Below are 27,601 nucleotides of genomic sequence, written 5' to 3' on the forward strand. Positions count from 1 at the left end.
AAAACTTTACTCCCCCTGCTGACCAAAAATGAAGTGCACAGGCCCTAGTAAACCACAGTTTAAACAGCTCACAGAAGCACCCTGTGGTGTACAAAAATTCATGTTGCTGGGGGAGGGTGCAGGGGGAAGGTTTCACTGGCTTGTGAACACAAAATGGTGGCTGGAAGTGCACTGTTTTAACGCACAGAGTAAAGGAGAAATTTGGAGGGAAAACAGAATTGTCACCAAGGAATGAGAGGAACAAACTACAGAGGTTGGTCTGCAAATCCCACAATTCAACACACTAAATGGAGGCAATCAAGGGCAGGGAAAATCACAAATTTAAAATACAACACAGGGGATAAAATATGCAATTACAGGCAGGCTACATCTACAATTTTTAACTGTCCCCACCTAGCCCGCTTGCCTAAAATACATTTGTCCGTGCCACCATGCCCACACTAACATATCTACTCCTCCGTTTGGCAATCATTAATACTATTAATCAGTAATAAAAAAGTATTGGTTTGGTAATAAAGTGTAATAAACACTTGGGCCTATTCACAAAGGTAACTTACACTTGCGAGTAATTTACACATATAAGTTTACTCTTATGCATTTGAGTAACTTTACTACTGGCTTTCACCATTTCTGAGTGTAAAATTACTCAAAAGTGCAGACATATATGTATACAAAATGTACAGTTGTAAGTTACATAAACAACACCGTGAGAAGGAGGGTCCGAGGGGATGTTTAATGACCTCGCACAGCTACAACCCCCAATTACAGTACCTATAGCAAACACAAAGTAGCTGTGGGTCAGACAAGTGCACTCTGTCAACTAAACATGCATCTGGCTAGAGGAGAATAGTGACAATGGATCAGCTGAGTACTTTCCGTGTGGAAAAAATACCCATCAGTTAACGACCGGTACCGCCCTTGTCATCATCTGGGATCCTTCCCACCACAAAGGGTAATAGCTCATACCCATTCAAATATTCATTTAGATTGTAATGATGGGTGGATCCGTGAATATAAAATATATAAGGGCAAGTGAACGTAACTGTATGGCAGTGTGGGAAAAAATAGTGAGAGTGGGAAAAGTAGTGAGAACAACTAAAATTGGAGAGAAAAGAGGAAAATATGTTTAATTAGTACCTCTCTACTTCCAAGGAATAAAATCAGTGCGATGGTTTAGTAGTTTAAACAAATATCTACTATATCAAATATGAGGTCAACATGTTTCTGCATTGGAATGGACCCAAGTTGGGGTCCGTTGCATTCTTCAGGACCAGATAGATCGCTACTGCTCAACAAGGTGAAAAAGAGGGAATAAAAAGGATGTCACCTGGGTATTTCCTATGTGTCCATTCTCCTTCCTAGTGTAGTGTCATCCGGATGTGCAGGATGAACAGAGTCAGATACATGAAAAAGACAAACAGAATACAAACAAAGTACAAACACATAATCATTAGCGTTTGAAAGACAACCATTTGCCAGTTCTTTACAACATCGGGGTGACTGTAACCTAATTACATCTTTCACCCAAGGTGTCAATTATTAAACACCCATATAGTATTAAAATAATGGCCTCTCACTTACCTAGTTGGTAGGAGAGAACAACTCCACCTCACCTGGCTATGGCGCAGGTAAATGGAGCACCGCTCTGGTGAAAACATGTATAAGCGAGAGAGTTAGACAATTGCACTTAAAGTCACAGACTTCACATCCACACTCGCTGCCAGTGCACCTAGGCTAGTCAGTTCTCACCACACATTCAGAGACAACCACACGTTGATGATATAGTGGTTATCTCATCGCGAGCACCAGCAAACTGGACTGTACTGGTTTATTTTTGCGCTTTGAAAATATATAGAGTTCCTCCAGACAGTTCCAAAGGAGTGCCTCTCATATCAGTACTCATTCGTGCCCCTATGTTGGAACTCAAAGTGGACGAGCACCGTAAAGTATTGCGGTATGATCGCACTCTGCGATAGGTTACTATGGAAGGCTATGCCCCATACCGATATTTAGAATTATGGATTAATACCGCTACTGCCTCTTAACTACCGCCAGGCCATTGAAATAGCCTCATATCTGTATTTTGCTTGAATACTACAACTGCGCCTGTGTGCTATAGCGCAATGCAAACAGGTCGTGAGAGCTTGCTTACCTGACCGTCGGTACTCCGGGCATCCCACTTGGGCCATCTCGGGGAGGTACCGGGTCCGCGGTGAGCTCCAAGCTATCCTGTATTGTGGGGCCATGTAGTGACGTCATTGCCGGCAAAAGCGTAACGCGTCCCAAAGGATCATGGGACGGGTAGTTTAGTCCTTCAGTTCTGTTCGTAGACATTACGAACCATTTCAACTCTTCCTTTGTCCCATGTCTTAGCACCATAGTTCTCGTTATGTTTGTATATTATACGCGTCCCTCCAAGTACTTTAACTATACAGTATTATTTATTTTTTTTAAATATATATACTGGTTGTTTTCGAAAAAAAGTACTGGTTCATGTTGAAAAAACCGGGGAGAGGTAAACCAAAAACAGGTGTAACAAAGCGCCACCATAATACATACAATCTCATGGTAAATATGCCCACCTGATTATGAGAGACCCTGGGGTTAAGCTACCCATATAAGCGGCCCGAATGTAATGCAAGACGGGCCGTGTGTGTGTCATGGGATGCTTTCGCTGACAACTCCCACCTTCCATCTTTCTTAACCCAGAGCATAATAGGACAAGTAGATAGTATCAAGTAGTGTCAATAGAGTGCTGTGTATGTTAAATGCCAGAGCACCATCAGAGGTAACCACACATGTTAGATGATCTCAAAGTAGGGAGTGTCAATATGGTGTGCCATATGAACGACACCACCAACAATTTCCACCATTTACCTGGAACAGGCATGACAGTGTACTCTTCGATAGGTGTCAAAAGCTTTTGTTAATCATTTGGAGTGTCCCACTGCCAGACCCTAATGTGGTGTAAGGGTCAATCACTCATACTTTCCATCATTTACCTGCAACAGTCATGACAGCGTACCTACTGTACGGGGAAGATTGGTTTTGGGTCTAGTGTGTACTAGCTGGTTTTTACCAGAGCGGTGCTCCATTTACCTGCGCAATAGCCAGGTCAGGTGGAGTTGTTCTCTCCTACCAACTAGGTAAGTGAGAGGCCATTATTTTATTACTATATGGGTGTTTAATAATTGACACCTTGGATGAAAGATGTAATTAGGTTACAGTCACCCCGATGTTGCAAAGAACTGGCAAATGGCTGCCTTTCAAACACTAATGATTATGTGTTTGTACTTTGTTTGTATTCTGTTTGTCTTTTTCATGTATCTGACTCTGTTCATCCTGCACATCCGGATGACACTACACTAGGAAGGAGAATGGACACATAGGAAATACCCAGGTGACATCTCTTTTATTCCCTCTTTTTCACCTTGTTGAGCAGTAGCGATCTATCTGGTCCTGAAGAATGCAACAGACACCAACTTGGGTCCGTTCCAATGCAGAAACATGTTGAACTCATATTTGATATAGTAGATATTTGTTTAAACCACTAAACCATCGCACTGATTTTATTCCTTGGAAGTAGAGAGGTACTAATTAAACATATTTTCCTCTTTTCTCTCCAATTTTAGTTTTTCTCACTACTTTTCCCACTCTCACTATTTTTTCACGCACTGCCATACAGTTACGTCCACTTGCCCTTATATATTTTATATTCACTGATCCACCCATCATTACAATCTAAATGAATATTTGAATGGGTATGAGCTATTACCCTTTCTGGAGGGAAGGATCCCAGATGATGACAAGGTCGGTACCGGTCGTCAACTGATGGGTATTTTTTCCACACGGAAAGTACTCAGCTGATCCATTGTCACTATTCTCCTCTAGTCAGATGCATGTTTAGTTGACAGAGTGCACTTGTTTAACCCACAGCTACTTTGTGTTTGCTATAGGTATTGTAATTGGGGGTTGTAGCTGTGCGAGGTCGTTAAACATCCCCTCGGATCCTCCTTCTTACTGTGTTGTTTATGTTCTTGTGCAGCTCAGGCTGCGGATCCATATTTTAAAGTTCATTGTGCTCACCAGAATTAGGGAGAGCCCTTCAGAGAGAGTTGGTGATTCACACATTTTCACTCCTGTAGGTGACCTTCAATCTGTTTTCACCATAGCCACTAACTTTGGATTGGCCTTTGATGAGGCTGAGATACAGTCTATCTTGTCGGAGAACCCGAGCATTCTGGATATGATGCCAACAACATCAGGCAGCAGCGATGATGGCTGGGCTAAGATCTTGATTTTAAAGAAGAGCCATTCCCGGACGTGTGTACACGGGATAACAATGACTGAGTACTTACGCGGCAATTGTGCCCCAAGTGGGCTCATTGTCACTAATACCCCCAGGTTGTTTTTAGATTATAAGGATTTTTTGAAGGACTGGTCACTGATTGCCTGGAGATGTACCCGTGACTGGCTTGTGTTAATAATTAAAACGGCGAAAAAGGCAGCCGATAAGATTCTGGTTGAAATTCACATTCTTGAGGGCCAGATAAAAACAACCATTTCAGGCAAGCTTTTCACTAAAAACCAAGACAAAAGTAATAAGAACAACAAGGATTTTAAAGATTCCATCCTTTTTTCAAAACTTAAAAAGTTCAAGAATGACTTAGCCAAGTTCTCATCAGAGAGAATTTACCCTTATACTAGCGGAAACTATGTTCCGGCCCCCTTCAATAAGAATGGTCACAGAGGAGGGTCTACATATGGCACATCAAGTTCAGAGGATGTGTCAAGTGATTCTGATTCATCAAACCCGGGCACTTCCACTTTTAAGAACCGTGGGAGAGGTAATCGCAGAAACTGGAGTTGTTCTAACTATAATTACAATTATAATCAACCACAATGTCCACCATGGTGGCAACCCAATCCTTGGGCACAGGGAGGTCCACCTTTCCCTCCACATACAGGCCTTTTTGCCCCCCAACAATTCTACCCCGATTTTAACACACAGCCTTTTTTAGGGTTTGGCCGGGGCAGATCGAGAGGGAAGAGGCGGACACAACAACAAGGCCAGGTACACTGAAATCTACCACCCCCAACAAAGGATCTGAGGAGTGGGAGAAAAGTCCCTCAAGAACAGATGGGGCCGACAACAGGGTCAGCCTTGTGATCAATCTGAGTACACGTACACTAACTGATCTGGAGGAGCAAGTGCTGAACAGGGGTTTAGGTTTTGTGGCTACAAACTCTGGAGACCCTTTTCTCACACAGATTGAAATGAGCAAATTCTTTAGAAAGATACGTTTACACTTTCTCTTTATTAAGAAGGATATTGATGACCCTGGTTGTGATACCATTGACAAGAACACCTGATTCAAAAGACCCTCGACTTTTAACCCATCTGCGACGGGTCTTCCACCTATGGTCTTGACCTTTGAAGAAGCAGTCGAACATGACATCAAGAAACTGTATCAAGAGGACCACAAACCATTTGTTAATTTTCCCAAAAGGGAACAGGATGCCCTAAGGAACCTCACCAGTGATGACTCCATAACCACAAAACCAGCTGACAAGGGTGGTGCAATAGTCCTGATGGACACCAGCAGTTACCGAGATGAATGCCTGAGACAACTAAATGATATTAGATCTTACCAACCACTTACTGTGGATCCTACGGAGAGGCTTATCAAAACCGTAGGCCATATCGTAGAAGAAGCACTGTCAGAAGGCTGGGTAACAACTAACAAAGCACAATATCTATGTGCTGGACACCCCACTATACCGTACTTTTATGTGCTCCCTAAAGTGCACAAAGCACAACGTCCACCACCAGGACTCCCCATAATATCGGGGATAGGCTCTCTCTTAGAACCACTTTCCACTTTTGTGGATTTCTTTTTAAGACCCATGGTAAGAGAGATGCCTACGTTCCTACAGGACACGAAAGACGTCCTCAGAATATTCTTCAGAACTTCTAGTTGGTGGTAATTTGCAAATTCCTTAAAAAAATGCACTTTTTAGCATTTTTCTACGTGCCATGTGGTGCACATACATGCCCCTGTGAACACTTAGGAGCCTTAGAGCATGTATGTGTGTCACATATACACACATGCATATATCAGGGGTGCATAAGGGTGGCCTTTTGGCCCCTTGCACCCTTGAAATTGTATGCGCAATTTGCGAGTACCTTCACATGCAATTCACATTCATTCCTATGGGCCTCTAGGCCCTTAGAAAGGAATGGGAAGCCATGCCTTATTTGCGACTCGCATTTTGCGAGTCGCAAATAAGAAATGCGTAGGAATTGTAATTTTATGTGCGAAACCTACAGACATTGCATTTTGCGAGTCCATAATAGCGAATCTGTAAAATTCGCTATTAAGGACTCACAAAATACAATGTTAATACAACTGGCCCATTGTCTCCAGGCTTTGGTGCACAGAAAGGAGTGAGGGAAGTGAAAATCTCCGTGACTCAGCTCTTCCCTGAGTCACAGCCCACATGAAAGAATGAATCCACCCCAGCCACAGGAAACCTTCTGGAGGGACAACCGTGCCAGACTAGAGCACAACACTGCCAGAAGCATTCTGCTGAGCAAAACCTGTACAAGGGACCGATTCACCACAAATCTGGCTCACATTCCAAACTGGTACCCCACGGGGCTACAGATGCAAAGCAAGCATCACCTGCACAATTTCCCTCCCTCTGTATCTGATGATGAATGGAGAAAACACAAACACCAACCCAGTGAGTTTCCCCAGACCTTCAGGAACCAATAGGGAGCTGCTGAAGGCCATCCCACGTGACAGGCAACAGACATGAAGACTCCAGCCCTCCCCAATCTCCATTATTCCAAGAAACTCTCCAACCCGTTCGGAGGGAGGGGGAAGGCTCATCAACCGCAGAAACAAAGATGGCTCCTGGAGAGCCCACCTGCTTTCCCATTCCCAGTGAAAGCCCGAAATCTAGTCACCAACCAGCCAGGAGTACACACGTTGGCGAATGGGAGAGAGTGAGAGGCCGAGCCACCAAGACAAGATGGACAAAGCACAGCTGCCTCATAGCCCTGGCCCTGGCAAAAAAAGTGATTGTGCTGAGCACTGGAAACCCCCAGCACCAATTAAGCACTGCCACCAAGCATCTATCCAGCCTAGGAGTGTTTGCTGCAGAATGATCGCCAAACATCTATCAGAAACATTAGAGTAATTGCCACAGAATATCATGATTTCCACATTGAATTATGTTTGTCTAGCCTAGGGTCAAGGGGGGATTAAGGTCACTCCCCCATAGTAGAGCGCGGGAGTCCTATAAGCTGCATCTGTCCAGAACATCCCCAAAGGCAGCGCAGAAGTCAGTATTCGGGCCAAAGGTATTAATAATAGTAATATGCAAACAACCTAAAATTCCTAGCAAGGTTATGCTCATCACTATCCGCAATCACATCAAGAAGTCACAATGCGACTCCACTCCTAACTGTGATAGTGGCCCTGTAGAACTAATGGAATATAATGTAAAGAATCCACAAGTGCTCTATTAACATGCACATGCTAAGGCATAGGTGTGTCACCTCATTGCTCTCGGAGCATTCTAAAAATAAAAATGAATTGATAACAACAGAAGTTGTTATCATTTTATTTTTAGTATCTTGCTTCCAGGTTAGGGGAGGGGCTGGGCTCCCGTGATGCTGAGGGAGAGGGAGTAGTTGCTGCACCTTAAGTGCGCATGATTGTTTGGCTGGCCGTCTTCGGCCGGCCAAACAGTGGTGAACTCATTTTTGAAATCTCAGATATGGTGAGTCCATCCTCCTTATGGTGTATGTGGGCAGTCAAAGTGTATATGTTGTTGCCAGTAGGGGACAGGCTTTTCTAGCAAAGACTTGATGTCTATTTATTCCACCTGCTCCTTTTCTGGTGTACTGTCCTCCCCCTCAGTTCATGACAACTATTCATGGTATCCTGATCATGTAGATTTTTGGAAGGCAATGGCAATCTTGGCCTGCTTTTGGTCTCCTTTATTCATGGCTGCCTGGGACCAAATATCTGGTGCTGTGCAGGGCCCCAAATGAGCTGTGTTAGTGCTCTGGAGATGTGTGGGGTTAACCTCTAACTCCTGGGGCAGTTGCCTGACACTGGCTCCATCCAAAACTCTTCTAAGGTTAATGGGTGACTCTCTGCTGTACTGGAGTATTCACATTAGAGTTTCCATTGTGTTCCTGTTGTAGCCTCAGATTGTACTGGAGGTATTTAGGGAGATGCCAACAGGATTGCCTTCCCAGTGTCCAGTTGTTCTCCCCAACATAGTATTTCACCTGGGCAGTGGAGTAGAGACAAAGCAAACACAAGGAGATGATGGATGGAGCGCTGAAACTTTTCAGACACTGACCCCCAGTGACAGATCTGGGTTGAATCCATCATCGTTCTTTAGCTGACTTCGCCACCTCAGTAGACATGTAGACAGTAGAAATGGACATGAGCAGATCAGTCTATGTCTCAATCTGATTACGACAGTTCAGAATTTAATGGCACAAATAGGGGTCTAAATCTGCATACACAACTGTTCTTGGGGTGAAAGGCATCTCAGGATAGGTAATGGGCACAGTTTTTCTTGCAATGAGTGACTCTTTTATATAGAAGTGTGTAACCAGGAATGGCAGGCCTTTCACCCAGCAGCCCCACAGCCCGAGGTTCCTGTGTGTTGCAACTGTAGTTAGGAGGACGCACAGACTGGTGTTCCACCATCTGTGAGTTGGCATTTGGTAGAGAGACAAATGGCTCCCCAGAAAGTTTGCTGCGGATGACATGGGTCTGAAGTGCTGGCCATTCTCCCTTCTGCATGTCTGTGCCTACTGGTGGTTGGATGGTCCCAGTATGTACATTTAGAGAACACAAATAATACTTTGTACTTATTCTAGAGGGAAAACAATTACACAATTGATTAGAGAGAGATGTTATTTAATCACATCCTCATCAAAGCATATGTATGACAAAACTCTTCACTGAGTAAATACAATGTGCCCGAAAGAAGGGAAGAAGAAGGGGTGGGTAAGTGGTTTTTGTGAGGATTGGGATTTAGTGGAAAGTTTTAGAGATTCAATGTGGTCACAGAATGCACAGTTGACATCACAGAAGCATATTTACTAAGCCACATAAGAAAAACAATTGTACACCTAGCCCATATAATGAAACACAGAAACAATAATCTGTTGTTGATGGATAGGTGAAGATGTAAAAGTCGACGTTTCGACCCCTGATAGACGTAGGTTGAGTTCCACCTTACTATGGGGTCTTCCTCAGGACTGGGATTTGTGATGGGAGTGAGAGAGGGCACAAAAAAACCGCCACATTCGTGGAGTTGATTCAACGGGAAATGGTGGGTCTATAGGCTCCTAGTAAAACAGACAGCAAGATATCACCTCTCAGCAGGTATCTGCATTGATTATTTAGAGCATGTAATCGAGCCTCGGTGGTCTAGGACAATCAACTTCGAACTGGAACAGCCTGTGCCTCAATCGCGGGAAACCAGTTGTGATTTACTCCAGCGGCACGACTGGTGATCTGGCGGCACGACTTTGTGATTTACTCCAGCGGCACAACTGGTTTCCCGCGATTGAGGCAATCCATTGATATTGTGTTGTAAATAGAGTCAGGAGTGCATGGTTATGAAGGAATGGTCCAATTTGATAAATTAAGATTATTGAAGTGTAAAACGTGTTTTATGTCATATAGAGCAGTTGGAATGCATTAAAAAAGTATAGGTACTGTGATCCTGAGTCCAATGGGGCTGGGATAAGTGACCTTAGAATAGGGATCAAAGGTGTGGCTAAAAAACTGTTCTCTAACTATTTTGTTGGTCTTTCAACTTCAAGTAACTGCATATAAAATACCACAAACCTTAAATTAAAAACAAATACAAGTTAAACTAATCAGTAAGAGATGCACTATGTGATGCTGACAAACCTCCATTGTTTAATGCAATCACTGTAGATATCTATGTGTGTAAACAGAGAGCCACAGAGTTAAATTCTGGTTGATGTGGTGGGAAAAAGTGACTTTTGTGTTTTTAGTGTTACAAGATCCCAGCCTGTGACAGAAAGCACTGCGAATATGTAAGTTATTATTGTAAACTTGCATTACACACACTATAAGATCGGCTGCTACAAAGCTAACAAGATTTAGGTTTAAGATAAAAAAAAGTCTTTCCAAAATATAGATGTGTTATAGGCAGGTTGTACCTAGTGTAAACATTTTTTATAACTGTCCATTACAAGGACACACACCACAGGTCATCTGTTCACCTTACAATACTTCTCAAAAAGAATACTCTTCAAGTGACTCCATCAATTAAAGCCAATGCCAGCCTTCAATCAGCCTTTACATTTGAAGATTAACAAATGTGCACATTAACATTTCTTTCAGGCAGCAGACACCCTGGCAAGAAGGCTTGTTTCTTGTTCAGCTCTCTGTTCCTCCTTCGGCTTTACACCACAGGAGATTATTTTCCCTTCCACTTTAGCTGAGGCATCTCAAATGTGGGCATCCCTGGATAGTTGCTGTTTAACATAAAGTAGGAGAACTGTTTATGTCAAATTAAAAAAGTATAGTCATGTTGTGCCCCTAAGAGCCCACCCACTACAACCTCTGGTCATAACCATAATCCTAGCACAGTTGATTCTGTACAGGTGCATAACCCTGTTCAAAGTGCTCCATGTCAGTTCAGCTCCCCACTTCCCCAGGGCCGTCTTAACAGCATGATAGGCCCCCCGGCAAAGCAGTGCACCAGGCCCTGCCTACACAACCACTCTTAGAAATAAATACGTTTAACAGAAAATGTGTGTTAAATTCTGGTCTGCATGGGGCCCCTTTGGTCAAGGAGCCCCCAGGCAACTGCCCACAGTGCCCATGCGTTAAGACAGCACTGCACCTCCCCCAGCCTTTATTTGCCTTACTGGAGATGGGAGGCACGAATAGCTTTTAAAATGACGTCTTTCTTGGCCCTGCATGCACTTGATTGCATGTACTCGTGCAATTCCCATGATGTATGTAGGTATGTCACTGGTTGCAGCTGAAATTATAGCGTAGATATTATTGTGTGGGTGAGCAGATGTCTCTATGCACTTCTATCAGAAAACAATTTAACATTTTCTCTTTGAGACCCCTCCATTTATTTTAGGTCTTCAAAAATAATTCTTTGCAAAAGACTCCAAGAGCTCAGGATGAGCCTGTCTAGCACTCAAAAGCTGCTGACAAAAGAGAAACCCCCAATGATGAAGCATGCCACATGATGTCAATGATAGTTACATCCTTTATTTAAATATTTCTATTCATTTGTCAAATATGACGAAATCCACACATATGCTGGATTGCACTCATTGTGACCCCTATAGAGCCTACGGGTCCTATATTTGCTTAGATACTCTAACAGAGTTGCGGCACAAGGCTGAGCTCCTCGAATATCCTCTCATTTGTGTCTACACGCCAATACAAAAAGGCCTATAAGAGTATGTAATAGAGTACTACAAGAGTACTAGTTTATGAACTCCAAAATGACTTTAGCAAATACTTTTTTTCTGTGCTTTGTACATTTTCCCTAGCATTTTATAGTGGTAAAGGAGCAGGGTCTTTGAAAGCTGTGATACGGTTTTACTTTGCTTCAGATGTGGTAAATCTCCATCACTCAAGTTGTTTGCACCACTAACCCCATAATGCATTCAAGTGGAAATATGTGCACACATTGTTTTACCGCACATCCTTGCTGTTTGCGTGACGCTTTAAAGGACTGCGTGAATGTACGAGGAAAGATAAATGGAACTGTACAGCAACTATACTTTGAACTTACTGGCAGACGTTTGGGTTTGCACGTGGTTTTAGGACTAACTCCGGGCGGAGCTGGCGTTGTCCCACTACGTGGATATATTTTTAAAAAAAGAGAGAGAAATACTACACAGGACCAATGTTAATCTTGCATTCAGCACCCACATTAGAATAAAGTGTTTTCGTTTTTTAAGAACACTTTGGATATCTTTATTCACATCATACGTTTGAATATAAAGTGCCAGATATTGTGGTCAGGTCTGTTTGGTTGGCTTTGGCTGGGTGGAATAGGGTACGGTGTCGAGGAAGTTGACTGGGGGGGCAGAACGTCTAATCAGTCAAGAGGTAGTAGTGCATGGCAAAGGAGGTTAACCATGGACACAAAGACATGGTGAAGGTTTTTGTCTTTATTACGGATCAGGATTGAGAAGAGTTGTTTGATATAAGATATGTTCAGAAGGTGAAGGAGGCCATCCTTCCTGAACTGGGTACTGGTGCCTTCTGGAAAATTAAGGCAAAGATGCCTTTTGAATCACTAAAAGAGGCTGCTCTGGTGAGGTTGGAGATCTCAGTATTGAAGTTGGAGTAGAACTTAGTGAATAAGATGGAGTATAATTCTTTGAGTGGTGTTTTGTGGAAAATTACTGAAGATGGGTCCCAGTGGCTGGAGAGCAAACTTTCCATGAGGGATTAGGGATTTGTCAGTGACTTCAAGGATTACCATTGTTTTGAATGGTTGGTCATTTTTTGTTACGCCTCACCTGTGACAGCACATGTGCAAGCACAAACGCTCTCGCTTGCAAGACCTATTGTGGACAAAAAGGGTTTGGAGCCTGTCCATTACTTACCATTCATTGGCTTCATTACCACTCTTATTTTCTTCTTCCTGAATTGGCTTGGCTGTGCAGTCTTCACTTCCTTCTCTTTCGCATGGAGCATGGGCCATGTACTGATTGATTCATGTTGAATAGTGTCCTTCTGCTGCTCGCTCTGTGATTGAGTTACTATTTTCTTTCTTCTTTGTAACATATTAGTTCCCTTGTGTCATTCTCTTTTTATAATTTTTATTTGCCTTTTTGTCTCACCCTATTCTTTTTTTGTGCACTTTTGTCTCACCCTTTCTCCCCCGAGTGTGCTTTTCCCACTTGTAGCTATCCTTCTCTGGTGTGTTTTTTTGATGTGTTTACTAAGTTTCCTATCAGCAGGTGCACATGCTCGTGTAAGCCGTTTGAGGCAGATTTCTGTGTTTGAGTGGAGGATTCAGTGCTCATGTAAGTGATGCAGGTAATTTTGCTGTGTCTGACCTAAGGCACTGACAGCAGTTTTCTCTTGCATCTTTCTCTCTTTTGTTTCACCTTTTCCCTTGTGTTAATTGTTCTTTTTCACCCCTGTATATGCTTTTTTTCACTCCTGATTATTTTGCTTATCTATCCTTCTATTCGGGGGCGGGGGGAGGGGGAGTGATGGTATGGGAGGTGTGCATGAGTTTTTTTAGTTCCACGTTCGTCTGTATCTTTTGGCAATGTGGATACTCCTGACATCTAGTGGTGTTATCTGCTATCTAGTGGTGTTATCTGTAATAGTTTTTGAAAGTTTTAAAAACAACCTTCAGGAAGGCTACATCCATGGGAGCATGTCTGTAATCAGATTATGATCATTAGATGTAGGCAAACTCCTGAAAGCTTGAGCCAGGCTCGAGCCTGAAGTATGGCTCTGTCGCAGCTCGAGGTCCCCATAACAAGCAGAATTTTCATGTGGCTTCTGCCTCCCTCCCTTCCTCTACCCGGGATGTGGTGTTACCTACTGCCAGAGTTGCTGACTATGGAATTTGGGAAGGAGGTTCCAGTCTTGGCATTGGTTCAACATCATGTGATTCTGGGAAAATCACTTACTTTCGCCATGTCTATAACAATGCATGTGACCTTGTGTAATGTAACTGGTGCTCATGTAAGGCACTCCAATACCTTCTGGTTGAGTTCATGTTATATTTTAAAAACTGCAGAAGAATGCACTAGGAGGTAAATCAAAGCGTTAACATAATGAAAGATGAATAGATACTCATTTACTGGCTGATTTATACAGCGTGAAACCAGAAAACCTGGATAAATCGCAGCTTTACTAATTAAATTGTGTTATCTTAGACAAATATTTTATTTCACCAAAACTTTTTTTTCTTCAGTATCACGTATGAAAGCACATTAAAATATAAGTTTAGACTATCAGTTGTACAAAACTAGCAATTTTAATAAGTACTTTTCAGGGCAGTGTTATACAGTGCCCTACTAATGTCACAGCTCCCACGTGTTGTACAGAGCAGATTCATGAGAGCTACAGAATAATACATCATATGTGTTTAGCCATGAGGAACGCTTTTACTTCTTTCTTAAAAAGTTTGTTGGAGGAGATGAGCCTGGTTTCAGGTGGGAGTGAGTTCCAGATCCTGGGTGCCATTCCTGAAAAGGAGCGTTTATAAGTTTTTTCCTTCCGAAATCTTCGAGGCTTCAGTAGAAGATTGTTTGTGCTTCTAGTAGTTCTAGAGCCACCCGAAATTGTCAGCTTTTGAGTGAGGTAGGCGGGTGAGTTCATGTGTACAGCCTTGTGTGTCATGCAGGCGATTTTCAGATGAATTCTGGCTTCGAAAGGTAGCCAGTTCAGGGATTTAAAGTCAGGGGAAATATGCGAGTGCTTTTTTGAACCAGTGATGAGTCATGAATCTGCTCTGTAAGACCTGCCTGACCACCTTGGTCTTTATGTATTACTTGTATTATCGATTTACTTGATTGTCTATGTTCCCTCTTTGTATATTGTTATATTGTTGACGCACCTGTCTGACTTTGCACACTGTACCTACACCACCTCAACGATCCCTACTCTTGTACTACTGATGCACCTATGTAACTACACATTCTGCACTCACCAACTATGCCCTCCTTTATGTTATCTCCAAAAATGTTAAACACGCTTAAGCAAATATATGCTCCTCATTTTTGCACTTTATAGAATTGGCACAACTGTTTGACTATGCACCTTGTACCTTCACTACCTCACCTGTGACCTACCTCATGTTTTCTTTGACCTACCTTTGTAACTATGTAACTACTATGCAATTACCTCACTACCTCAACTAGTACATTGTATTACTCTATCACCCCCATTGTCTGATATCTGCAAAGATCTTGTTCGCGCTATATAAAACTTTCTAAATAAATAAATAAATAAATAAATAAATAAATATACTTTTTTTTTACTTTGAAGAGACTTTATCGAATTTAGGTGGTTTGTTGTATGATTTAAATAACACATATTGTCAGGGCTCGGCTCGTGTATGGTCTCTAAGATCCGAGCCAGGTCCTTGTTTCAGCTCTGCTTTCCTCATTGCTGGCTCGTCCATCTCTAGAGAGCCTCATGGTCGGATGGGATCTTAAGGACCTTCTCTCTGGGTTTATGTCGTGATCGGTGCCGGAATGTGCATGCGTTTTCCAGTTTTTAGCAGTGGCATCAAAGAATCTGCAATTTGCGGCCAGAATATAACAGCATTGTCAGTGTTGTTCTTTCCCACTTCTCTCCCGCACTCCTGTTATCCCTTTTGTATGTTCGCTCCCACCATCCTATTTATTGTGCGTGTTGCCCCCTCACCCGCCATTAGAAAAAAAGTGCTATAACGCATAACATTTGTTTTCTAACGTTTAGCCATGCTGCACAGCCCGCTGCTGAAGAATATGATTAATATACTTTGTCAAAGCCAATATCTCTCGCATAGGCGAGACCTGTAGACTTTGCCAATGCTTTTTCATTTAACATAACACACATGCTTGAGTTTACTTAGCCTTAAGGCTGCTGTATGTTCATTTTGAGGGATCATCCTTATTTTTTGGAAACATGTTGGCACTGCGTGCACTCCACCTTGAGCATTCTTACATCAGCTCCAAGGCGCCTAAAAGGTTCGTAAAATACCTCTCACACCTATATCCCCAGTCTATTAATGCAAGCCGCAGAAACTTACTTGCAATGTCCGCAGTACTCGATATGGCCGGTAGATGGTGGTATAGACCCGCAGATCTGCAAGGCATGGGGCTCCTCTTGTTCCCCGTGAGGTCTCATTCCTCCTCGTAGAGACCTTGCCTGGTTTCCTGTTTTGGTTTCACTTTAGTAGCTGTGGAGGCGAGTGTGCTGTGCAGGCGGTGCAAGGTGTACCAGGCTCTGAAGGGTCAGGAATGCAGTCACCTGTACTGGATTCGATGCGTCCAACACTACTTAGAAAGAGCACTCACTGAAAAAGGTATTATTTGTTGCAGCAAGATGATTTAGTAGATTAGGCTGTGATTGTTTAGAAATTATTTTAAAAAATGCAATGACATGCAAACTTGTAGAATCAGTCTACATTAAAGTAAACGAGATTGTTGTCAATTTTTTAATCAACAATTTGCTGGTCGTACACATTTGCTTAATAAAACATATTTAGCATAAGGGTGGATATTGCTTACTTCTTATTAACTCTGGGTTGCACAGGGCTGCAGTGTACTGTCAAGGCTGCGCCAGGTGGGCGGAGGGGCTGCAGGGCAGCCAGGCATGGCCGAGGCAGCGGACCCCCTCCGCTGGCAGTCCCTGGACGACCGGAAGCACTGCGGGCAGAACCTGTATTACCAGCTGTACATGCAGACCATGGAGCACCTCCCTGGTGATGCCCACCGGTTCTGCGACCCCGAGCTGCCTGCGTCCAGGAGGAAGGAGCTGCTGCGCCTCCTCCGGGGCCTGGATGATGACTTCAGCTGCCAGCGCCTACAGATCCTCTTCGCCTTCTCCGTGCCCAGCCCCGAGGCGCTACAGCTCATATCAGACCTGGGCCTTCCAGTGGTGTCTGCAGGAGCTGTGAGTTTCTTTTTAAATTTCTACTGTTTCTTAAGTTCCATGGCTGACCCAAAATAATATTGTAATTGCATTTATATAGCGCTTACCACCCCTGACGAGGCGTCGATCACTAATTCAGCGACCGAAGTGAGTTAAAAAAAACAAGTATGAGAACCACGATCCTGCATGCAATGGGGGCGGGGCAAAAGGTGTGGACAAAAAAACGAAATATTCTGTACGTGTTTTGGTCTTTCACCATCCGATAGCAAGATACAAAATAACATACAGCCTAATGAAAAATATGTTTTAAAAAGTTTTTACTCAGTGGGAAAGGCTCTATATAGTACCTTATGAAACCTCAATTAGTTAATGCACTGAAGAGGTCTGTGTGTAACCAGAGAGCCTCAGAATCAATTCTTGGTTGGTGCAATGGAGAATAGTGACTTGTGGATTTTTGTGCTAAGAGGTTGCAGCCTCTGACAGAAAGCCCTGTGAATATGTAAGTCATTATTTTAAACTTGTATTACACATAGTATAACAACGACAACAACTTTATTCGGTTTCTTTCACAAAAACCATAAATGTACACGAGTACCATACAGTTAATAGAGCATCCTAGAAGAAACACATCCCAGTTAATATAGTGAGAAGCCTGCAAAATAAAGGGATTAAAACCATGTCTTGAAGCAAAAGGCACTTTTCTCATACAGACAGCATCAAATAGAAGAAAAAACGATGTTAAAAATAGATCATAACTGTCCCTTGAACACCTGGTATGGGGTAGGAAGCTCTATATAAATACAATTACAATTAAAAGCACACACTTCACAACTCAGTTGTTAACTCTTTGCTCTACCACTGAAAAAGAATACATCTTTATCATCACAATGCTTCCAGTGATTTGATCAATTAAAGCCAATACCGACTCCTAAGCATTTTTTACATTTGCAGTTTGCCCTTTACATTTGCAGATTAACTCGTTATGCAGATTTACATTTCTTTCAGGCTGGCAGGAAGGCTTGTTTAGCTGTCTGCCTTGGCTTCGGTTTCACAATACAAGAGACTGTATTGATACTTCAGCTGAAGCATTTCAGCCATCGGAATTAACCGCCCTAGGACGGTTGTCTTTTTACAAACAGTAGGGGAATGATTTTTCATAACTCAAAAAAAGTATGGGCACATCATGCCCCTCCGATCCTTCCTAGTTCGACCTCTTCACTAAATACTTTTTACATACCTACTATTTTAGCAAACAAAAACAGTCAAAGATAGTTTTATAACATTTAGCCAGGATCTGAAAGAAATATTCTGTATGCTATTTGTCAAAGCCAAAGGCATTGAATATTGACTATCTGCTTTTAGAGGCTCATCTAGATTTACAGGTAGTGCAACCCTGCAAGGTCCATTCCCATTATGTGGTGACACTCACATCCTTCTTAGAAACAGATAACAATGTGCACAGTACCACAGTCCCTGTGCGTGGAGGCCACCTCAAATGGATTCTGGCATGTTGGGTAAAACTGAAAGGACACAATGATGCAGCCCTGGTCCTCAACCACTGTGCTCCGCTGGACTTTCCCTTTGCCCCTTATCTTGCCACTGGCTCGTCCACTCCATGCCCAATGCCTCGGTTTATGCCTTATTCTGAACTCACGTTAACACTTCAGGTCAACCTAAATGCCAATATTTGTTTCTTTTTTGTACATCACCTTAAAACAATAATGGCCTACTTGACCTTCCTAAAAGAAAGTGGACAAGTTGCACTATTTTCAGTGCCCATGCCTTCTGCCTTCTGCCTTCTGCCAGTCTTGTAGAAATACCGTATGCACCACATTGACGGAGGAATGTTGTATGTTAAGATGGGCCCTTGACAACAGAATATATCCCACAAGGTGGCTTCCTCCGTCATTGCCAGAGCCACCTTAAGGGAAAAGCCGCATGGAAGGAATTCCAGCTTTGTATGTTCGGCATGTTAGAATTCCCATTTGCATAGGTGAGTACTGAAAATGTATTCTTAAAGTGGCAATACATTGCCAGTAACTTCCTTACAAGTGTCCTTGACATGCTGGTACCGTTCTTCTACCATGTCAGGGACACTTGGTTGAGCACACTGTGAAACATCGTCATAAACAAAATGCAATCTTAGCTGAAGTTGCTGTGGCTTCGTATAGTGGTGGGACAGCCACCAAATATTGGGCTACTGTTTAGGCATCTTTTTTGGCAGTGGAGTCAAGTGAGGTGCAGCAACCCAGAAGACTGCTTTCCACCTTATGATAGGTCACTGGCAATCAGAGGAGAGTGGACAGGAATTCTATTTTTTTTTGCAGAAGTCCCATAACTGTGCTCCTCTAAATCAGACCCAAAGTCACAGGAATGAGTCCACTAACATCTTAGGTCCTAGATTGTGCATCTTTCAGAGGCTCCATAGGGTCTAGAGCAAGGGTTCTCAACCTTTTGACTTCTGTGGACCCCCACTGAATCATTATTGGAACCCAGGTACCACCTTAAGTAATTAGTGGAAGCTGGATATCCCAGTCTACCATGATTTGAACTCCAAAACACTCCACAAAAATACAGACTCAAACATTCATCGAACAAATACACAAATGAAGTAGTATTTTATTTAATTCACAAACAAATATAAAACATCAACATTTTAATTCTAATTGGAACGTTGACGCTATTCTAAATTCAATCGAGGCCATTCATTGCTCAGACTATTCTGTTTGAAACACTTGCATTACTCCCACAAATCAATCGAAGGATACAAAATTACTTTTTAGCCTCCAATTTCAAATTTCTTAACATTTACATAACGATATAACATTTTATATTTTGCATCTTTATTTAAATACACCATATTAATCTGTTTAATATCATTTATCTTTCTAAGCAGTTGTGAGTTAGCTCTGCAGACCAAGGAGGGGTCCCCGGACCACAGGTTAAGAACCAAAGGTCTAAAGTTCTGTGTCCCTTCTCTTGCTCAGACTCCAGGAACAAGCCCACAAAACTGCATTCGTTGCCTTTATGCACTAGTTCCCTGTTAAAAGGAGATGCCGCTTAGATCATTCTGCATTATGCCCTGGACCTACCTCACTTTCCATTGCAGAAGCTGAAACACTGCTCCACTGTCAGCCTCTTTTCCCCACCTGCTGTGTCTTTGGAAGCTTTGGAATTACAGAAGAAATTTATTTAAAGGCCTTGTGCATGGCCGTATTGATGGGTAACCCCAGTGGAGTGCTCCAATTCTAGTGAAAGAAACATACGTGCTACCTTAGGGCCACTAATAATGGCTGGTAATCCTGAATTTCAAAAAGGCATAGGAAGGCACAAGTAGGACTTTTCAGTCCCAGCCTCAAGTTTCTACTTTGTTACCTTGTCAGAGACTTCTGAGGACAAGTCAGTCTTCAGGCAGACAATTTAAACACATCTGTTCTCAGCCAGGATCAATTGTGTGTAGCATTCCATCTCATTGCAACTCACTTATTTTCACATCAATCAATCAAAACATCTTTATTCAGCTGGGAGACCCACCATAGAAACAGTTTAAAATACATACAAAAAAGATAAAAGGAACATCAACAGCGACCAACATGTATCATATAAAACTTGAGTAAAAGCATGGCATGCCTAGGTAAGTAGTAGAAAAAAGTACAAGAAGTGCATAGTGCTTCTTGAAAGTGCGGCTGCCATGAGGAACAAACTTATGCAACAACAGGTTTCATTGTCAGTTAAATCTTGCAGACACCTTAAAGCTTGTTAGCATTTACGATAATTTCTGAGCCTTAAAAAAGGTACCTTATACATTCTCGTAAATAATTGATAGTAACCACAGAAGAAAATTAAATGAATCATAGTTTACTTAGATACATTATTACACGGGCAAACTCGTGAGCTCAAGTGGTGCTGGAAACCTCGTGTGAAGCAGAGGGAATATTTCAGGGTCCTTGCTCTAAATCAAAATAGCGAGCGCACCGACCTCCCGGTTGTATTCATCAGCTAATTGGTTGAAATAGCACCGAAATTAGCAAGTAAGTAATCCCCAATAGTGGGTTTCTAGGATTCCTCATGCAACCTTATGCCTTGCAATTTTTCTAACAACAGGGCCTGTGCTTGTTTTCTGCTGGGTAGGGCACCTATAGTTGACTCAGAAGCAGCAAACCTCACACCAGTTCCTATCAGTGACTTCTTTACGTAGGACAGCCTGGGAATAGAGAGCACTTAGTCACAGGCCAGGCAGTCAAAAAGTATCTTTCTAGTGAGTGAGGCTTCCACATTCCTCATAACAGTGAGCCACAGCAGCTCAGGACAAATGCATATTTGGTCACTTAAATAATTTAATGCTATCTCCTTTTGGCAAATAAAATGTGAGGTCGTTGACGGCACCATTAATAAATGCCTGAAAAAACGACTTTCCTCCATGTGCATTGGCTGCGGGTCACTAAAGCGACTCCTGCCTCATAAGTAACACAAGGGTGCACACTGAGCTGAATATATTTGTAGCAATGAGACAAGGGCCCTCCCTCCTGGTGGTGATGATAAGCTAAGGAAGGATCCTACTGCCTTCCACAATTTCATTCTATTCTGCACAATTTGGGATGTCCATGAACTAGAAGTGCTAAATACAATCCCTAGTTCTGTAAAAGTGCTGGTGTGCAGTAACGTATTCGGCCCTATAGTGTTGGATGAAGATTGTATGTGCTTTGGGCCGCAAGACATAGTAAACAATTTAGAGAAATTAGTCTTTAGATCCAATTTCTCCATAAAATTCACAAAGGAATTAACTAAAATACATAAGGCTTTCAGGGTGTGGGCCTGATACAGCATCATCCACATATAAAAGTACTGGAATGGCTGGACCGTTTACCATGGGGACATCAGTGGTGCTATTTATAAGATCCGAGCTGACGTTATTTATATATAAAATAAATAACAAAAGGGCAAGCACACACTTTTGACACACACCCTGTTCAACATTAAAAACATCAGACACTTACTTATTTTCAGGTCTATTCAGTGCCATGAGGTCTTTACGTGACAAATTGTGTGCTTTATAAAAACGCTAAAATTACATGACAATTTGTTATATGGCTGGGGTTTTAACCTCTCTATCTTATAAATAGTTTTGAAGGCAGTTCTAATGTCTGCTTCGGAGATTTCCACATTTATATGAGAAGAGCATATTTTAGGCATTTTTTTAAGTCCGCAAGAAGCTTAGCAACAGCCGTTTTATAAATTACCCCGACCCCCAATCATCACATGTATTTTAACAGGAAAGTGTCCGTATTGAGACATTAGTCTCATGTGCAGATATTCTAAGAATCTTGATTTTAAGATTACCTGTTTCATTTGCATTCCTTCAAACAATACCAGGCCTTCTTCATTAAACAGCTCCTCAATGTGCAGAATATTTGTAATTATAAATAGATTTTTAATCCTATTCTCATTAATTTTTAATAAAACAGCATTATACAAGGCTGGCAAATGTTTGGTTAGGAATATATGCAGCTCTTATATCATCCCGGCTTCTGTACAATGGTTCAAACTTTTAAAACTTTGTTTTTTAACGTTTTTAATTTTCAACTTGAATAGGTAATCCGATGTATCTGCTTCAGCCATTAGATATTCCTACTTGTTTTTACATATACAGAATGAAGGTTCGCAAAAAATTGTCTTTTCATGTTTATATGATACCATTAAGGCCAAAGTCCAGCCTGATAGGTAAGTAAATATAATTTATATGAGGAAGTACTAAAAGCAACAGCTGCTGCTTCAGACCACAACCATCTACCCCAACTCAACCGACGAATTTATGATATAGTGATCCCATAACTCCAGAAAACCCCTTCCACCTTGATAGGGCAAAAGGCACGAGATGTTACATATACCCTAACAATTTTCGGAAAATGGGTGTAGTTGCTTCTAAAGCCAGAGTAGGTTTTTCTGAGCACAGGGTATATGCTGCTTTATCAATGACTGACTGTGTAGAGAAAAAATAAACTAGAAATATTGTGAAATGTTGCCTAGTCATCTCCTCAAGGTTGACGAAATCTGCTATAGTTTCATTTCGGGAAACAGAGGCACTCCACTCAGACATTTGTTTCATTCAGGCTCAACAACGTACCTCACCCCATATGTCTGAGAAGTTGCTACACATTCTACAAATTAACTCAATGTAGTCCTGTTTGCACTTCTAAACCGACAATATATTCTCTTCCCCATTCTCTTCTCTATGTCCCTGTGCAATATCCATTATTGAGAGTTGTCGATTAGGATATTCTGTTCTGTCTGTGAGAAATCTCTGTAAATAGTTTCAATAAACGATTTTAGAGCAGACATTCCCTTTCCTGTTTAGTAAAGGCATCAGTTCAAATAAATTGAAGTCTGTTCTGTAATGATCCCAGAGAAAGCCACAACTAATAATTGATCTCTTGAAGAGGGTGGTAGGCTAGCGCCTCTACACTCGATTATAACTTCCTATATTATCAATAGTAGTTCTTTTACACATTTATCCTACCTCCCACCAATCCAATTATGCAGAAGATGTTTACTTACCTGAACAGCTTTGTTTTATTTGTGGCTTGAAGTGTTTATGCCTAATTCTGTTAATTTCACAATTTATATTTTAAGTATCTAATCCAGAGTGTCCAGCAGAGATCTAGAAAAGCCAGATACATTTGTAGAATAACCAATGTCGGCGTAGATGAGTTCCATTGAAATTCCCAGTATGTAAATATACTCTGAGCGGATGGCCATGGCTGAAGCCCCGGGCTGGCCCACACAGCCCTTACTCACTATTTAGGCCTCATTATGTTTGATAATTTAAATTATTATCTGCAGCTCACACCCAGAGTAATCACAGACTGACTTAGTAAACAAGGAAGGCGTGCCGTCACACTGCGCTCTCTGCTGGCAGCACAGTGCACTCGCTGCCAGTGTGTTCATAGCCGGCAGCTCCTTATTGTTGTGCGCTCCGTGGGGTGGTCCCGAGGCACTATAACATGCCTGACTAACGCATTTAAGTTCGGTGATGCGGACACAAGCACTACATGCGTTGGTCTAACGCCTAATACGTGGTACTTGGCTGGGCAGTGCTTCGATATCCTGATAATCGGGCATCGATGTAGCTGTCCTGAACCTACGTCACACACCCCTTTTCTGGCGTAAAGGCTGGTAACATTGAGCCCCCTAAATCTAATTCTACATAGATTGCCCCAGGCCATGTGTCAGATGGCACCAACTGAGCAACAAACAGAAAATCATAATTCTCTAGCCTTGGGTGTACAGGAGACACTGGCACTCATATAGTAATCTCACTCTATATCTTCACGCAATCAGGTTACTTCAGGTGCTTCCAAAATATACAAGAGAAGAGAACACCCTGCTTCCTTAAAGGCAATCCTAGGATTGAACAATGTTCATACAGAATTTGGAGCACACCAATTATCACAATCCGATCAGAAAATTATTTCATATAAGAACATTGCAATTATCAATTAGGCTCTTGAAGATCTTTTGTTTCGTTTTTTTTCATCCACTCCAATCCCGCCAACGCGTTTCACTGTGGTTAGGTAACAAGTCTGCTTCCTCAGGGCTGGAAACAATACAAAATGCGCTTTTACAATCACAATCTCAGGCGCTTATAATTACTGTCAAAGAGCCCACAATACCAACAACCTTGTGCGCATGCTATTGATCATATCTGTGACAAATGCACAAGACATATGTATTGGGCAAGTCATAATTTGAAGATTTGGAGTATACTATACAAATGTCATTGATTATTAATAATATGGATGGATTAGAATATAATATGAATAGAGAAGAAAATGTGTATATTTTATATTAAAACAATGCATATGTCTTATGCATGTGTCACAGATATGATCAATAGTATGCGCACAAGGTTGTTGGTATTGTGGGCTCTTTGACAGTAGTTATAAGCGCCTGAGATTGTGATTGTAAAAGCGCATTTTGTATTGTTTCCAGCCCTGAGGAAGCCGACTTGTTACCTAACCACGGTGAAACGCGTTGGCGGGATTGGAATGGATGAAATAAAACGAAACAAAAGATCTTCAAGAGCCTAATTGATTATTGAAATGTTCATATATGAAATAATTTTCTGATCGGATTGTGATAATTGGTGTGCTCCAAATTCTGTATAAACAGAAAATCATAGTTGGTACATTGGTTCTGCAAAAAAGTTTGACTTTTAGTGAATGAATGAGTTGCTGTGGTGCAGTTGTGCGGTTAGGAATGTTTTAGCTCTGTGGTGAATTTGAAGCCGGAGCAAAAGTAGTTATTAGAAACTGGTCAGACAAATATTGCCTACAAATGTGAAAAATTGAAAAATAGAATATTAAAAAAGTACAACTTTGAGCTTTGCAGTTTCAGGTTTAGGTCTTTGGAGTGATTTGATTCCTTCTCAACACATAAAAAACAATAACACAGTGTATAAGTCAGCACTAGTGGCAACTAGGTGCCAAAGTAATCTGTAGTCGGTGGTAAAGAACGATCTTCTGCGGCGTGACAATGCACAGTGTTCCGCGATATCGCAGGAGCTTGTTCTTTACCACCGACTCCAGATTACTTTGACGTTATAGTTTGAATTTCCATTGAAGAACGATAATTGATTGTCAAGTGCATTGTCATACCTGTTACCAGGTCTTCACTTTGAGTGTGGTCGTATCGTCGAGTGACTTACGTTGCAAGGATTTCCCGATCTAATTTGATTAAGATTCGCCTAATTGGTCAGTTTGTTAGCTTTGGACTCCACTATCCGTTTGGAATTTAGACCTCACCTCCTTGAGGTAATTTCTCTGATATCAGGCATGCACTATTCATTGTCCTGATGATGGTCCTAATATTGATTAAAAGGATCCAAAAGTCGTCGACCCATATGGACAGCTTGAAAAATAATCCACTGTGTAAAAAAGTGCACTGACTGTTCGTTTTAAAGCTTGACATAATTTACATCTTACAAGCTATATTTGTCTTGCCTGAAATGTCCTTCTGTGTTTTGTAAAGTGTAATTGTCATGCTTTCTATAGGATACAGGACAGTGTCCCACTAGATTCTTGTCCTCAAACCTTTTTTATTGGATTTATTCTATTATAAAATTGTTTATCTGGCTGGACATTCAAAATATAGCATTGATTCCAATCTATATTTATCCTGCTGTTATATTACTTGTTTAAGGACCACTGTTCGCATATATAAATCATAGATATTTTGTGTCACCCTTTAGCCGTAAACCCAGGTAAAAGTTTACGCAGTTTGATTGCTGCATATTGTCAATTGATGTTTTTTTTTTTTTATTTGGCCTCCGTGTGCACCATTGAAAGTGTTTACTGAGGGATGTCTTACCACAGGTTTCCACTCTTTATCTCGTTACAGGTTTGCGAAGTGATTGGTGCAATTTTGTAGTGCATACCATGTGCAATTTTGTAGTGCGTACCATGAAGGATCCTGTGGATTATTCCCTATGCTTCTGTGTATTATAGATTACTATAATCATTTTAATACATTTATCCCTAAATCCCTTTCTTTATTGTATTGCCTTATCTATAAATAGACAGCTCATCTGTTAAAAAAGTATTTTCAATGTCAAGGGAAATTAGGACCACTGGTATCCTTTTTACTGCTAGAATTTTCTACTACTTGAGTAATGCAACCGATATTGTTACAGGTTTGCTGATCTCTTATAATTCTTAGCTGATCTTGAACAAAGCAGTTAGGGAAAAGGTCTTCTTAAAATTATTACCAGTCACTGTGGACGTGGTCTAGCAATTCATGCAGCACTGTTCCTATGGGACAGAACCAAGGTTGATTCAGATATGGTTGGCCTATTGGATAGAACCACAGCTGATTCATATATGGTTTGTACTCTGTGGGGGCACAGTGAGAAAAAAACAATGGACTGGAATGTGGTCTTACCAGTTGCTGAGATTCTTTTGATTTGTTTTCCTCTAAAAAATTTAGCCAGAAGTTTTATGTACATTTTAAGTTCATGAGCACATTAGATCTATATGAACGGCACTCAGCAGCATCTTTTAGTTTTGGGAATTATGGATATCTTAGCCGCAGACAAAATGCCAACTGATGTTTTGTTTACACTTCATAAAAGGCACAAGCAAGGACATCTATGCCCAGAGCTTTGTTAAGTTTGAGAGTGGATACATTTTTGTAACTATCTCTGTTGATGTGTTTACTTTGATGCCTATACTTTGGGGGAATTGTGGATGTAGTTAGCAATCTTATGCAATCATGTGTGTACCATCACCTGTAAACTTTGCGTAATAGAAATCTTTCAAAACTTTGTCTCCCTTTCTATATCCCATGTCATTTGAACAGTGAGGTGAAGCTTTCAGACTGTTTAGCTGGAACTCTTATCACAAGATTCTACCCACTTTTTTCCATGTTTACGGGCTGGCTTGATGGTGCAGCTGTCGCTAGACATTTGTGTGAGAATCATCAAGAGAGAGGCTCCAAACACATGGGGAGTACATGTTTTGATTGGGCTGAATCTGTGTGCTTCCACAAAACAGTGCTTGCCCTCCACATAGGGGTGAGCATTTTGTTTATTTCTCCAGCTGCCTGAACTTGAACTTTCAAGGGCACACACGACATTGTAAATCTGTTCTAGTGTCTTAGCTAATTAGATAACTTACGGAGGTTTTTTTCTAGGAGCAGTACAGATGGGAGGAGGGTAGTCATTAACCTAAATTGATTTTTAGGTCTGGCTTAGCTGTGGAACTGTCACCTGACCTTATAACCCACACCACTATTATTCTACAGTTCTTTGCTTCCACACAAATATATATCCATTCCCATTCTATCTACTTGTAATGCTTCATATTATCATATAACATTCCTTTAAAGCCAGATTTACTGACTATACCAATGCTGTCTAGTAGTACGACTAGACATTTTTGAAGTAGCTT

General features: G+C 41.5%; 1 protein-coding gene across 1 annotated transcript in view; it reads left to right on the plus strand.

Annotated features, from left to right (window-relative positions):
* Positions 1–15,938: 15,938 nt before the first annotated feature.
* LOC147730289 (uncharacterized) overlaps positions 15,939–27,601 on the plus strand; it is a 50,338-nt gene continuing 38,675 nt past the window's right edge. Inside the window, exons 1-2 of the mRNA XM_086958541.1 lie at positions 15,939–16,089; positions 16,320–16,679. Of these exons, the coding sequence (XP_086814667.1) occupies positions 16,380–16,679 (300 nt within the window). The 5' untranslated portion in view covers positions 15,939–16,089; positions 16,320–16,379. The remainder of the gene's footprint in view (positions 16,090–16,319; positions 16,680–27,601) is intronic.

This window comes from Lissotriton vulgaris, chromosome 2_1, assembly GCF_964263255.1.
Source record: "Lissotriton vulgaris chromosome 2_1, aLisVul1.2, whole genome shotgun sequence".
In the NCBI taxonomy this organism is placed as follows: Eukaryota; Metazoa; Chordata; class Amphibia; order Caudata; family Salamandridae; genus Lissotriton; species Lissotriton vulgaris.